Source organism: Capra hircus, chromosome 5, assembly GCF_001704415.2.
Source record: "Capra hircus breed San Clemente chromosome 5, ASM170441v1, whole genome shotgun sequence".
NCBI lineage: Eukaryota > Metazoa > Chordata > Mammalia > Artiodactyla > Bovidae > Capra > Capra hircus.
The window spans coordinates 74,771,322-74,786,855 of record NC_030812.1 but is presented as its reverse complement, the minus strand read 5'-3'; the positions used below and the strand labels follow the sequence as shown (position 1 = coordinate 74,786,855).

General features: G+C 41.4%; 1 protein-coding gene across 3 annotated transcripts; it reads left to right on the top strand.

Annotated features, from left to right (window-relative positions):
* On the top strand, positions 1,033–7,428 carry ALG10 (ALG10, alpha-1,2-glucosyltransferase). Of its 3 annotated transcripts, none has more exons than XM_005680680.3 (3): positions 1,033–1,502; positions 2,777–2,974; positions 4,628–7,428. In XM_005680680.3, exons 1-3 carry the CDS (start codon positions 1,320–1,322, stop codon positions 5,681–5,683), a joined length of 1,437 nt encoding a protein of 478 aa, XP_005680737.1. In that variant the 5' UTR covers positions 1,033–1,319; the 3' UTR covers positions 5,684–7,428. The 3 variants fall into 3 exon arrangements, with proteins under 3 accessions (XP_005680737.1, XP_013819575.1, XP_013819574.1); XM_013964121.2 differs by having other exon boundaries at positions 1,175–1,502; positions 4,851–5,297; XM_013964120.2 differs by having other exon boundaries at positions 1,358–1,476.

Below are 15,534 nucleotides of genomic sequence, written 5' to 3'. Positions count from 1 at the left end.
GGGATAGGTTGCCATTTCCTTCTCCAATGCATGAAAGTGAAAAGTGAAAGTGAAATCGCTCAGTCGTTTCGACCCTCAGCGACCCCAGGGACTTCAGCCTTCCAGACTCCACCGTCCATGGGATTCTCCAGGCAAGAGTACAGGAGTGGGTTGCCATTTCCCTCTCCAATGGATGAAAGTAAAAAGTGAAAGTGAAGTCGCTCAGTCGTGTCCGACCCTCAGCGACCCCATGGGCTTCAGCCTTCCAGGCTCCTCCGTCCATGGGGTTTTCCAGGCAAGAGTACTGGAGTAGGGTGCCATTGCTGTCTTCAAACACTTTCACCTCTAGCCTCCAACCGCAATACTGGAATTGTGTAAAGTCATCGGAATCTATAACAGTCTTCAAAGTTAAGTGCCTAACATGTGAAAGGCATTCTAGGGACTACAAATATACATGGTACATAGTATATCACCCATTAAGATGCTTGTTATTTGTTAAGAAAACATTACGCTTCTGCAGAGATGCTAATCATCAAACTTGGCACAGAGACGCTTTCCTTTCAACTAAAACGCCCCAATTTCTAAAACACTTTCCCCAACTCCCATAGCGTACTACAATTTGCCTGAATGCACTGTGAATGCTGATATAAATTAATCCTGGTTCAGAGTATTCACATTTTGAAAAATTACTTAGTACTAAATTCGCTGAATAGTGAAGGATCTCTTTGGACCTTCAAGTTTTAAATGTGAACGTCTCCATCTTTCCTTTCACAACCTAAGCTCCTCCTCCCATCCTCCAAAGTTGACGAAATCAAACGCCTTGGACCTGAACGTTTTAGTAATTCAGATCACTTGAGAGAAAAGAAAAATAACCAGGGCGGGGGAAATGCACAAATTTTTAGTTTGGGGATTGCAAACATGGAAAAATGCCGCCTCCTGATGGTAAGAGGTGGAAACAGCACGAAAACGGCCGACAATAGATCTTCAGGAAAATCTACTTGGAACTACTTTCATCTCAAAGCATCAAACTGCTCAAGTCAGTGGCCCTCATCGCCGAGGTCGGCCTCTTCCGGTTGCTCTGACCACTCAGTGCGCCCTGTGCAACGTGATTGACAGAGTAAGAGCCCTGTCCGTTACCTAAATTCGTCACTCAGGAAACAGTGAACCCGACCCTTCCGGAAGCTCCGCGTCCGCGCTCTCCCGGCATCCTTTGTCTTCCGGCTGTGCTCAGATCCCTCCGGCGAGTCCCGCTTTGCGCGCCCATTTCGATCCCGAGTGTCAAACTCGGCTTTGCGGACTTGAGACTTCTGCACAGATTTTCCGGGCCTAGGTCCTTGGCTATGGGGGCAGGAATGGCTCAGCTGGAGGGTTACTATTTCTCGGCTGCCCTGAGCTGTACTTTTTTAGTGTCCTGCCTCCTTTTCTCTGCTTTCAGCCGGGCCCTGCGAGAGCCCTACATGGACGAGATCTTCCACCTGCCGCAGGCGCAGCGCTACTGTGAGGGCCATTTCTCTCTCTCGCAGGTGGGGTCCCCAACCTGTCTGCACGCTCACACTGGCTAGAAAGGAAAGATCTGGCCCCAGCGCTAATTTCCTCCGTCTTTATCCTTAGCTCCCTTCACTCCAAACAGGAAAGGAACTGGGTAATTTTTTGTTCCTCTGAGATCTGTAAAATATTTGCTGAATGAGTGCATAAATGGCAGATTTGTCTCCTAGCAAGACATCCTCTGGGAGATTAACTAATGGGGAGCTAAGTTATTGCCCCTCTTTTTGGCAACTAATGAAAGCTATCCTAGTTTTTCTTTGCCAGTTCCAGAATTAGAGGCGTTGGATTGCTCCTAGGAAATAAAAAAAATTTCACATTCGGTCACCTGTCAAGCATCTCACTGTGTATTTTGAGAGTGGGATAGGAGGGGGCTGGGGTATCTTCAGCCACTAAGAAGTGACAAGATATGTTAGTTCCACCCTTGGTGTTTTTAACAACCTTCTGCAAACTGGATAAACTGTCAACCAGTGAAGTGTTTGAATATGTATTTGGAAATGGCAACCCAGGCTAGTATTTTTGCCTGGGAAGAAATCCCATGGGCAGAGTAGCCTGCCAGGCTGCTTACTGTCTGTGGGGTCACAAATAGTCAGAGAGGACTTAGTGCCTAAACAACAGCAGCAGCATATGCAGATATGGATATAAAAATCCTTTGGGAGAAGGCATTGTAGAGTATGGTTAAATATAGTTTATAATTATAGAAAAACCTGGTTTTAAAACTCGGTATTAATGTTTACTATTCATGTGGCTTGGAAATTTTCTGAGTTTCTGATTACTCATCTGAAAATTATGGTACACAGTATCTATTATAGGGCTTGTTACAGGATTAAATACAGAGTATTGGCTCAGTATATTGTAGTTGTCATTATGGACCCTGTGCTTTAATCTCTTTATTTTTCTCTTCGTACCCATCAGAGTTCCAGCAGGTATTTCCAGGCTTTTTAAAACTGTAGCGTTTGCAATTTAATCACCAAAAGACAGGCCCTCCAAAGAGGATGTCTTGGAAACTGAGTTTAAGTTGTTGACTGCTGGTTGCTGATACTTTAACAGTCAGAAAGCAAATACCAAAGACAATAAGGAAGACTTCTTTAGAGAAAGTGTCTGATTTGCCCTGATGTTAAAAGGACTCATTTAACTGTCATAGGATAACTTCCCAGAGATGCCTGATTGTTGGTAAAGATGACATTTCTGTGTCAGTCTTATCAATATAATCTGTTTCTTGCTTTTGCTTCGTTGTTGACCTTTTGTTTTTAAGTGGGACCCCATGATTACTACATTACCTGGCTTATACCTGCTGTCAGTTGGAGTGGTCAAACCTGCCAGTTGGATCTTTGGATGGTCAGAACATGTTGTCTGCTCCATTGGAATGCTCCGATTTGTTAACCTTCTCTTCAGTGTTGGCAACTTCTATTTACTATACTTGCTTCTCCGCAAAGTGCAACCCAGACACAAGGTTTGTTTCCAGAATAATTTATGTACAGGAAGGTCCACAATTATGGTGAATTTATGAAATTTTGTGGAAAGTGTTTTTAACGATAATTGTATATATTTTGTAAAGTTAAAGCAAGTCTTCTACCCCCGTTTTAGAAGATGTTTGTGTTTAAATATTTGAAAAACTAATTTATTTATAAAATATATAAATTTCCATGAATTAAGTCAGTTCAGTAAATATTTATTGAGCTTATTCTGTGTGTTAAGCACTGAGACTACAGAGGTAAGTGAAGCCGTCTTTTTCTTATAAAACTTGTCTTCATTAGGGGGAACAGATGTTACCTGTGCAGTTTTTTATGATTTAAGAATGCAGACCCTGGAGGTGAATTATGTGGGTTTGAATTTTGTCCACTTACTAATTGTGTTACTTTGGGCAGGTTACCCCTTAGTGACTCTATGTTTTCATTTGTTAAATGGGGAAAATATAGACTCAACCTCACAGGACTATCCTGAAGCATAAAAGAGCTTAATAAATGGGAAGTTCCTAGAATATTGCCGGATGTAATTGTAAGGAATCAGTAAATATTAACTATAATAGTTTTAACTTAAATGATTCCAGTAGTGTAAATTGTGGGATAACAATAGCTGTAAAACACTACAAGAATACAGAGAAGGAGCAGAAGAGCACTTGTTGCAGCCTGACTGGGAAGGAAAGCTGTTGGTTGCATTGGGTAAGACTTCACATATCAGGAAGATCATACCTGATCTGAATCTTGATGACAGATAGGGCTGTAGAATAGGAATGAATTCTGACAGAAATAACATGAGGAATTGTAGAAAGACATGGAGCAACAAGATACAGGAAATTGCTATTTGTAACTATAAGATTATAAAGTACAGGGATGTGAGGCTACAGAAGTAGGTAGGAGAGAAGTCATGAATATCCTTTTTATGTCATGGAAAGTATTCTAAATTTTACCTAGTAGGTGATGGAAAGCCCTTAATTTTAATCAAAGGAATGGCATGATCTGGCTTGGTAATTTAGATTAACTGGAAGATAGAATTCAAGGAAATAAGAGTACTTTCAAATTCTGAAATAGATTATCAGGCCAAAAGAAGATGTTTAACTTTAGCTGAGCCCCACTATTTTCAGGAAGATCCCTGTAATTTCATCACAGAATAGTAAGATCATTGTGTGTGGTGGTATAAATGTTATATATGTATTTAAATTCTCTCTGGTGCAGAGTTTTGAGACTGCACTAGAAATTGGTGATGATGGCCAAGTGCATGCTTATGGAAGGCTCACTGAAATGGAACCACTTGCACTGTGTCCCATTCATGCCCATGTTCTCTATAGAATTGACTTCATAGTCTTGCCCACAGTAACTCCTTAACTATTTGTTGAATGATTCAGTCTAATAGGCAGTAGAAGCTTTGACACACATATGTATTGTTTTATTGGCTTCCAAATTGCTAGGTGTAACTAAAAAGTATCAGAAAGTTCCCTCATAAATATATACTGTATTTTTCCAAAGATTAATATTGAATAATTTTATTTATGTAGAACTCAGGCAGTTTTTGGTTTGTTTGGTTTTTTCCCTTAGTAAATCTCTCCCTTAGCTCTGCAGAAATAGCCTGTTGGTTTTATTGTGAACTGTATTTTCTCTTTTCATAGGCTTCCTCATGTATCCAGAGAATTTTGTCAACATTAACATTAGCAATATTTCCCACACTCTATTTTTTTAACTTCCTTTATTATACAGAAGCAGGATCCATGTTTTTTACTCTTTTTGCCTACTTGATGTGTCTTTATGGAAATCATAAAACTTCAGCCTTGCTTGGATTTTGTGGCTTCATGTTTCGTCAAACAAATATCATCTGGGCTATCTTCTGTGCAGGAAATGTCATTGCACAAAAGTTGACTGAAGCTTGGAAAACTGAGCTACAGAAGAAGAAAGAAGAGAGGCCTGCCCCTATTAAAGGACCATTTTCAGAATTCAGGAAAATTCTTCAGTTTCTTTTGGCTTATTCCATGTCCTTTAAGAACTTGAGTATGCTTTTACTTTTGACTTGGCCCTACATTCTTCTCATGTTTCTATTCTGTGCTTTTGTGGCAGTTAATGGTGGAATTGTTATTGGTGACCGGAGTAGTCATGAAGCCTGTCTACACTTTCCTCAGCTGTTCTACTTTTTCTCTTTTACTCTCTTTTTTTCCTTTCCTCACCTGCTGTCTCTTAACAAAATCAGGGCTTTTCTTTGCTTAGTTTGGAAACGGAGAATTCAGTTTTTTGTGATAACTTTAGTCTCTGTATTTTTAGTTTGGAAATTTACTTATGCTCATAAATACCTGCTAGCAGATAATAGACACTATACATTCTATGTGTGGAAAAGAGTTTTTCAAAGATATGAAATTGTGAAATATTTGTTAGTTCCAGTCTATATATTTGCTGGTTGGAGTATTGCTGACTCATTAAAATCAAAGTCAATTTTCTGGAATTTAATGTTTTTCATATGTTTATTTACTGTTACAGTACCTCAGAAGCTGCTAGAATTTCGTTACTTCATTTTACCCTATGTTATTTATAGGCTTAATATACCTCTGCCACCCACATCCAGACTTGTTTGTGAGCTGGGTTGCTATGCAATTGTGAACTTCCTAACCTTTTATATCTTTCTGAACAAGACTTTTCAATGGCCTAATAGTCAAGACATTCAGAGGTTCATGTGGTAATATCAGGGATATCTTGAACTCTAAAAATAGACTTATTATTTAGACTATTTCTATAATGAAAACTAAGTAGAAATTTTGGAATTTCTTTTAGACACTCTGGGGACCCTCAGATCACATCAGATTTTTTGTTTTAACTATCTGAAATATGTTTTTTAAATATGCATATTTAAATATGTATTTAAAATATGTATTTTAAATACATACACACACATATATATGTATGTGTATATATATATGTTTATATATATGTATATATATAAACCTAAGGAAGTTAAATGGTAAAGAACTGAAGAAAATTTAAGACTTGCTCCATAAGCTTAAATAAAAATGGGAAAAATAAAATTATAGCTATCATATTTCTTTAACATTGTTTGCCACTCAGAAAGCTTAGAAGCTTTTTATATACAGGTTTAAGAAAACTGAGCATGCTTTATAATACTAAAACTTATTTATTAATTCTCTTCAGAAAAATTAGCAAAGTCTTTTAAAATATTTGCAATTAGGTAATATTGTTGATTGAAAAGTTGTTTAACATTTTAGTAAATATAATTTTAATCATAAGTAAAATAGACTCAGATAAGTAAATGTTGTAAAATAGAGGCTCTTCTGTGTTTATCTAGGAATCAAGTTGTGGATTTTTGTTAAAAATCTAGAAATGATGATGAGCTTTCACTGTTCCTCATGTGAAGCATATGATGGCCAAAGATAAATTGTGTTGATGATAATACCTTTTAAATTGGATTTTCTTTCTGAAATACGTTACTGTATTAGTTTCCTATGGCGGCCATAACAGATTACCACTAATTAGGTGGCTTAAAAAAACTTTCACAGATCTGGAGGCTAGATGCCTAAAATTAACATGTCACCAGTGTTAGCTGCTTTTGGAGGCTCCAAAAGAGAATCCATTCCACGCCTCTCGCTTTCTGCAGTCCATGGTATTCCTTGGTTTATAGATGGATTACTCCAGTATCTGCCTCTGTCTTCACATGGCCTTCCTCTCTGTCTTCCTTCTCTTATAATGACAGTTCTTTCTCCTTGGATTAAAGCCCATCCTAATTCAGGATAATTGCATGTCTAGATCTTTAACTTAATTATGTCTGCAGAGACTCTCCATATAAGGTCATATTTACAGGTTTCAAGTTCTAACTATTTGTGGAGCATTTTTTAACCCATCAAAGTTACTAAAGGAGATTTTTCAATAAACTTCATAAGACTTGTAGGAAATAATTTCTTTGCTAAGATATTTTAAATAACATCTTTTCTGAGACATTAAAAACAAATGACTTGCAAAGTCACATAAAAACTAAACATAGCTGGTGTTTGATCCCATTATCCCCCAAAAGTTAGAATTTAAAGGAAGTTTATAAATTATTTGATCTAGTCTTATTTTGTAGATTAGGTAACAAATGTTTGGGTATGATTTAGGGGGATTAATTTTGGATTCTGTGTCTACTATTTGGAGTACATTCATTTGAGTTGTCATTCCCTTACAGAGAAGTATTATTTGGATATGTTAACTTTGACATGTAAACTTAGAACTGTGAATAGAATTCATTTTTTAATCCAGTTTGACATGTGTAAATTTTTCAACTGTGAACTGTTTTCAGTGTTGGATCATGGTTATCTGGGTTTCAAATAAGGAGTGAATTTGGAAAATACTCTATTTGCAAATATAAAATTGTGCACAAGTACAAATTATAAGTGTAGCCCTGAGTAATAAATACAAAGTCTTGTGTTGTACACACTCTTTGGGGCCAGTTTGTATTCTATTCAGTGCTTATAAAGTAGATTGACTCTTTAGTTGTAACAGACTGTGAGACAAATATTTTTACTGACACTTCTTTTTTTTCAAATTAGACAAGAAAGCACACTTGAACAAATTATTATTTTATAATGGAGAAATCAAAATTCCCCCGAAAATATGTAATTTAGGGAAAACAAATTTCTTATCTGATGCCATCTGTGCAATACTTTTAGTTTTTAGGCATATTTCTGAGACAAAAAACTTTTTTCCTCTAATGTAGTCTGGCAATAATGGGGAAATTATTCCACCCCATCAGTTAAGGAAATCATTGTGCTAATTCATTTTTAAGTGGAGAGTCCCCACTGTTTTAAGAGATCATTTGAAATGCTATGAATTAAAAGGTACTCTAAAGCATTGCTTTTAGGAACATGCTGAAGTTTTATGTATTTTGAATATTTTTCAAGAGTTACCGAAGAAGTACATATATTTAACTTTTTAAAAAACAAACAACTGAATTATTTATTAGAAAGTAATGCTTAGGGAGATGATATGTGTATAATTATGGCTGAATTGCATTATTATTCAGCAGAAACCAAGAAAACATTGTAAAGCAATTTTCTTCCAATTAAAGAATAACTTTTTTAAAAGTATTGGTAAGCTACAGAGCCTTTGGGACCTTGCAGTTATTAAAGTCTATAAGTGGGATTATTTTAAAGAATATCATAAAAAGATTTGGTTCATAATTTTTTTATGCCCGATAATATATCTTTTGAACTTTTTCTACCTTATATGAAATTCTATAGACACAGTGTATTATTTGTATATACCATTAGTAAAGTTCCAATGTCCTGTGTTTCCTCACATATTATTTAAATATTCTTTTAGTGGATACCTAGAAATCTTTTCTAATGCATCTCTGTATTTAAATTATTTGGAAACATTGATACACTTATTCCTGAGTTTAAGCATAGCATGTCATTTCAGAAAGAGAAATTATATTAGCTTTCTGGTTTCTTCTTATTAAAGTTATTTCAGGAATGTGCTTAGCCTTTCATCAGTTCAGTTCACTCGCTCAGTCGTCTCCGACTCTTTGCGACCCCATGAGTTGCAGCACGCCGGGCCTCCCTGTCCATCACCAACTCCTGGAGTTCACCCAAACTCATGTGCATCGAGTCAGTGATGCCATCCACCCATCTCATTCTCTTGTCATCCCCTTCTCGTCCTGCCCCCAATCCCTCCCAGCATCAGGGTCTTTTCCAATGAGTCAACTCTTCGCATGAGGTGGGCAGAGTATTGGAGTTTCAGGATCAGTCCTTCCAATGAACACCTAGGACTGATCTCCTTTAGAGTGGACTGGTTGGATCTCCTTGCAGTCCAAGGGGCTCACAAGAGTCTTCTCTAACACCACAGTTCAAAAGCATCAATTCTTCGGCACTCAGCTTTCTTCACAGTCCAACTCTCACAGCCATACATGACCACTGGTAAAACCACAGCCTTGACTAGATGGACCTTCGCTGGCAAAGTAATATCTCTGCTTTTCAATATCCTATCTAGGTTGGTCATAACTCCTTCCAAGGAAAAAGCGTCTTTTAATTTCATGGCTGCTGTCACCATCTGCAGTGATTTTGGAGCCCAAAAGAATAAAGTCTGACACTTTCCCCATCTATTTGCCATGAAGTGATGCCATGATCTTAGTTTTCTGAATGTGGAGCTTTAAGCCAACTTTTTCACTGTCCTCTCTTTCATCAAGAGGCTTGTTAGTTCCTATTCACTTTTTGCCATAAGGGTGGTGTCATCTGCATATCTGAGGTGATTGATATTTCTCCTGGCAATCTTGATTCCAGCTTGTGCTTCTTCCAGCCCAGTGTTTTCTCATGGTGTATTCTGCATATAGGTTAAGTATGCAGGGTAACAATATACATCCTTAACGTACTCCTTTTCCTATTTGGAACCAGTCTGTTGTTCAATGTCCAGTTCTAACTGTTGCTGCCTGACCTGCATATAGGTTTCTCAAGAGGCAGGTCAGGTGGTCTGGTATTCCCATCTCTTTCAGAATTTTCCAGTTTATTGTGATCCACACAGTCAAAGGCTTTGGCATAGTCAATAAAGCAGAAATAGATGTTTTTCTGGAACTCTTGCTTTTTCGATGATCCAGCGGATGTTGGCGATTTGATCTCTGGTTCCTCTGCCTTTTCGAAAACCAGCTTGAACATCTGGAAGTTCATGGTTCATGTATTGCTGAAGCCTGGCTTGGAGGATTTTGAGCATTACTTTACTACTGTGTGAAAGTGAAGTCGCTCAGTCATGTCCAACTCTTTGCGACCCCGTGGACTATAGCCTACCAGGCTCCTCCGTCCATGGGATTTTCCAGGCAAGAATACTGGAGTGGGTTGCCATTTCTTTCTCCAGGAGCTCTTCCCAACCCAGAGATTGAACCCGGGTCTCCCGCATTGTAGACAGACACTTACCGTCTGAGCCACCAGGAAAGTGTGTGAGATGCATGCAATTGTGCAGTAGTTTGAGCATTCCTTGGGAAGGGAATGAAAACTGACCTTTTCCAGTCCTGTGGCCACTGCTGAGTTTTCCAAATTTGCTGCCATATTGAATGCAGCACTTTCACAGCATCATCTTTAAGGATTTGAAATAGCTCAACTGGAATTCCATCACCTCCACTAGCTTTGTTCGTAGTGATGCTTTCTAAGGCCCACTCGACTTCGCATTCCAGGGTGTCTGGCTCTAGGTGAGTGATCACACCATCGTGATTATCTGGGTCGTGAAGATCTTTTCTGTACAGTTCTTCTGTGTGTTCTTGCCACCTCTTCTTAATATCTTTTGCTTCTGTTAAGTCCATACCATTTTTGTCCTTTATTGAGCCCATCTTTGCATGAAATGTTCCTTTGGTATCTCTAATTTTTCTGAAGAGATCTCTAGTCTTTTCCATTCTATTGTTTTCCTTTATTTCTCTGCATTAATCGCTGAGGAAGGCTTTCTTCTCTCTTCTTGCTATTCTTTGGAACTCTGCATTCAGATGCTTATATCTTTCCTTTTCTCCTGTGCCTTTCACTTCTCTTCTTTTCACAGCTATTTGTAAGGCCTCTCCAGACAGCCATTTTGCTTTTTTGCATTTTTTTTCCATGGGGATGGTCTTGATCCCTGTCTCCTGTACAATGTCACGAACCTCCTTCCGTAGTTCATCAGGTACTCTGTCTATCAGATCTAGGCCCTTAAATCTATTTCTCACTTCCACTGTATAATCATAAGGGATTTGGTTTAGGTCATACCTGAATGGTCTAGTGGATTTCCCTACTTTCTTCAATTTCAGTCTGAGTTTGTCAACAAGGAGTTCGTGATCTGAGCCACAGTCAGCTCCCGATTTTGTTTTTGCTGACTGTATAGCCTGTCATAAAGTACCTTAAATAAAAGTGACTTAATTAATTTCTAGTAAATAAATAGCTTAATGTATATTTCAGTTTTAATTTAAGTGACACTGGGCTTGACATCTTTTCTTTATAATTGTCTGAAAACCAGGAAAGTAGAAGAAAATAAATGCTCAATTTTTATTTATACCCTCTAAATAGTGAAATGTTATTTTAGGCTCACTTTGCAGTAAAATATTTCTATAAAGAAATGAGTTCAAGTTCATTAGGTTAGGGAACATTTATTATTTTAAAAATAATTAGAATTTCATTAAGAACACAAAAAGCATCATGCAAATAATACCAAAAAAAATTTTTTTAATGGTAATTTAAGTATGATTTAGGAAGCATGAACTAGAAGAAGCATTTAACATGAGAGTTAGCAATTCTGTATTTGATTTTAGTTTTGGAATCAATGAAGCAGGTCTTTTAGTCTTTGGTCCTCCTTCAAATGAGAATAGCATTTATCTTAAGTCAATGCCTGGCATCTATGTACCCCCTTATTTCAAAAATAATTCAGTCCCTGCCATATATCCATAAATTTCATGAATATGTCACAAAATAAACATTGTGTGAATGTATGCTGAATGAAATTTTTTAGTATGGAATGAAATGAATATCCTAGAAGTATGATATGTAACCATAAGCTAACTTCAGGAAATAAATCACATAGTTGCAAATGAGACATTCTAACCCTTTTTTCCTAAGTTTCTTAGTTTTAAATGTTTTATGTTTAATATATGTATTTACTTGAAAATATATGTTGCTTTTATAATAGGATGTGATTTCAAAACTATTAGTGTTTATTTAAAATAAGTAACTATCAACTGTTGAATTATAATAGAATTCTTGATTGTTACAAAACTTTCAAGGGAAGAGACTTCAACCAATTATGAATATTTTATGTTGTTTTACTTAAACTGTATTTACTACTTTAGAGATTACTGTTATTTAGGGTACTGTTTGGGACTTCCCTGGTAGCTCAGCTGGCAAAGAATCCCACCTGCAATGCAGGGGACCCTGGTTCGATTCCTAGGTTGGAAAGTTCCCCTGAAGAAGGGCATGGCAACCCACTCCAATATTCTTGCCTGGAGAATCCCTATGGGCAGAAGAGTCAAACAGAAATCAAATCCTCTCTAGTTGTGTTGTGCCTGGGGGGTCCTCTCTAGTTGTGGCATGGGAAATCCTGTCTAGTTGCAGTATGCAGGGAAGGGGGAGCTCCTCTCTAGTTGCAGTTTGTCAGCTCATCTCTATTTGTGGGTGGGGGGGCTCATCTCTAATAATGGTGGGGGGCTCCTCTCTAGTTGTGGTGTGCCAGGAAAGGGGAAGGCTTCTCTCTAGTTGTGGTGTGCAGGGGCCTCCTTTCTACATGCGATATCTGGGTGGGCTTTTCACTAGTTGCCGTGTGTGGGCTCCTCCCTAGATGTGGCAGGGGGCTCCTCTTGAGTTACAGCAGGGAACTCGGGGTTCCTCTTGAATTGCAGTGGGGTGGCTCCTCTTCAGTAATGATGTGCAGGTGGCTACTGTCTAATTGGTCTGGGGCTCCTCTATAGTTGTGGCAGTTGTTCAACTCTCTAGATGTGACGGTTGGGCTCCTCTCTAGATGTGATGTGCTGGGGTGCTCCTCTCTAGTTGCGCTGTGCCTGGGGGGGTCCTCTAGTTGTGGTATGGGAAATCCTGTCTAGTTGAATTTGACAGGGGCGGGGGGGGGGGTTCCTCTCTAGTTGCAATTTGTCAGCTCATCTCTATTTATGGTTGGGGGGCTCCTCTCTAGTAGTGCTGGGGGGCTCCTCTCTAGTTGTGATGTGCAGGGGCTTCCTTTCTACATGTGTCCAGGTGGGCTTTTCACTGCACTCCTCTCAAGTTACTTCAGTGGGCTCATCTCCATTTGCGGCAGTGACTCCTTTCTAGGTGTGATGTGTCCTGGGAGCTCCTTTCTAGTTATGGTGGGCTGCTGATCCTCTCCAGCTCTTGCAGGGGAGCTCCTCTGTCTTTGTGGCTGGGGTCTCTTCTCATGTTACAGCAAAGGGCTTAAGTTGCGCCAGAGTCTTGATTCCTCTCGAGTGGCGGCAGGGGTCTTGGGGTTCCTCTCAAGTTGCAGCGGGGGACTAGGGGTTTCTCTCAAGTTATGGAGGGATTCGGGGTTCCTCCTGAGTTGTGGTACGGCCTCCTTTTGAGTTGTCTTGGGGTGACTCCTCTCTAGCAGTGATGTGCAGGGCGGCTCCTGTCTAGTTGCGATGTGCGAGTGGTTACTCTAGCTGCACGATGGGGCTCCTCTCCTGTTGGTGTGCGGATCAACACTTAGTTGTGGTGGGTGAGTTCCCTTCTAGTTGTGGTATGAAGGCTCCTCTCTAGTAGTTATGGTGAGGGGCTCTTCTCTAGTTGCAGTGTTGGGGGGCACCTCTTGAATTGTGGTGAGGGATTCCTCTCTGGTAGGGATGTGCAGGGGCACTCCTTCCCAGTTGCAATGTGCAGGAAGCTACTCTCTAGTTGTGGCAGGGGGCCTTCTCTTTAGTTGTGGGGTGGAGGGCTCCTCTCTAGTTGTGGCAGGGGGCTTCTGTCTAATTGTGATGTGTGGGTGTGCTCCTCTCTAGGAACGATGTTCATGGAGGCTACTCTCTAGTTGCGGCTTGGGTTCTGCTCTCGAGTTGTGCTGAGGTTGCTCCTGTGTATTTGTGATGGGAGGCTCCACTCAAGTTGCGGCTGGAGGCTCCTCTGTTTGCAGCAGAGGTGATCTTCTCTAGGTGCGATGTGCGGGGGATTCCTTTCTAGTTGTGGCGGGGTGACATTCTCCAGTTTTGGCACGTGGGCTCCTCTCTCATTGTGGCTGTGGGCTTCTCTGGAATTGCGTCATAGGCTCTCTAGTTGTTGGCGGGGGCGGGGGCTGTCTCCACTCTAGTTAGGTTGCGGGGGAGGAGGGGTGCTTCTCTCTAGTTGCAATGTGCAGGCTACTCTCTAGTTGTGGCTGGGGGCCTCCTCTTTAGTTGTGGTGTGGGGGGCTCTTCTCTACTTGCTGCAGGGGGCTTCTGCCTAATTGCGATGTGCAGGTATGCTCCTCTCTAGTGGCAGTGTTGGGGGCTACTCTCCAGTTGTATCTTGGGGTCTACTCTCTATGTGGAGAGGTTGCGCCTCTAGTTGTGGGGGGCTCCACTCTAGTTGCAGCAGCGGGCTTGTCTCTATTTGCAGTGAAGGGGATCCTCCTTAGGTCCGATGTCCAGGCAGCTCCTCTCTAGTTGTGCCAGGGGGACACTGTCCAGTTCTACAGTTGTGCTCCTCTCTCATTTGTTTGGCATGGGGCTTCTCTCAAGTTGCAGTAGAGGGCTCCACACGAGTTGCAGCAGAGGACTCAGCGCTCCTCTTGAGTTGCGGTGGTGCCTCCTCTAGGCGAGGCAGCGTGGGGGGAGTCTCAGCGTGGGGGATCCTCTCTACTTTTGGCACTGGGGCTCCTCACTAGTTTTCATGGGGTTGCTCCTCTCTCGTTGTGTGGTGGCTCATCTCATGTCAGGGACCTCATCTGCATTTGCAGCAGAGGGGCTCCTCTCTAGGTGCAATGTCCCAGGGGGATCCTCTCTACTTGTGGTGGGGGGGTTCCTCTCCAGTTTTGGCGAGGGGCTCCTCTGTCATTGTGGCCACGGTGGCTCCTGTCTAGTTGTGATGTGCAAGTGGCTACTCTAGCTGTGGCATGAGGCTCCTCTCTAGTTGCACTGGGGGTCATTTCTTAGTTGTGGTGGGTGGGCCTCTCGTTGGGGAGGGGGGCTTTTCTCTAATTGCAGTGTGTGGGGGGCACCTCTGGATTTGCGGTGGAGTGCTCCTCTCAAATTGTCGCGAGGGGGATCCTCTCTGGTAGCAATGTGCTGGGGTATTCCTCTCCAGTTGTGATGAGCAAGAGGCTACTCTCATGATGTGGCAGTGGGCCTCCTCTTTAGTTGTGGCATGCAGGGTTCCTCTCTAGTTGTGGCAGGGGGCTTCTGTCTAATTGCAATGTGTGGGTGTGCTCCTCTCTAGTAACAGTGTTCAGGGGGGCTACTCTCTAGTTTTAGCTTGGGGCCTACTCTCTAGTTGTAGTGGGGGGCTCCACTTGAATTGCGGCAGGTGGCTCATACCTGTTGACATTGGAGGAGATCATGTCTAGGTGCAATGTTGGGGAGGGAGGTCCTCTCTTATTGGGGCAGGGGGACACTCTCAAGTTTTGGCAGGTGGGTTCCTCTCTAGTTGTGGTGGGAGGCTCCTCTCCAATATCTGCGCTGGCTTGGGACTCCTCTCAAGTTGCAGCAGGGGGCTCCTCTCAAATTCCATTGGGGGGGGGCTCCTCTTTAGTTGTGGTGGGGGACTCCTCTTTATTTGCTGTGCAGGGGCTCTTCTCTATGCGCAGTGTCCAGGGGGCTCCTCTCTAGTTGTGGTGGGGGACACTTCTCTAGTTGTGATGTCTGAAGGGACTCCTCTATCATTGCAATGTCCAGGGGGCTCCTCTCTAGTTGTGGCGGGGGATTCCTCTCTAGTTGTAGTGTGGGGGCTTTTTCTAGCTGCTGTGCACTGGTGGGCTACAATCTAGTTGCAGTGTGTGGGTGCCTGTCTAGTTGTGGTGGGGTGCTCTTCTCTAGTTGTGATGTCTTAGGGGACTCCTCTCTCATTGTGATGTGCATGGGTGTTCCTCTCTAGTTGTGTCGGGGTCTCATCTCTGTTTGCGGCGG

Bases quoted from the DNA above. Each gene is read 5' to 3' on its own strand.
- ALG10 (XM_005680680.3), top strand. From the start codon at position 1,320: ATGGGGGCAGGAATGGCTCAGCTGGAGGGTTACTATTTCTCGGCTGCC. The intron at 1,503-2,776 runs GTGGGGTCCCCA...TTTGTTTTTAAG, and splicing joins GCCATTTCTCTCTCTCGCAG to TGGGACCCCATGATTACTAC. The intron at 2,975-4,627 runs GTTTGTTTCCAG...CTCTTTTCATAG, and splicing joins AAGTGCAACCCAGACACAAG to GCTTCCTCATGTATCCAGAG.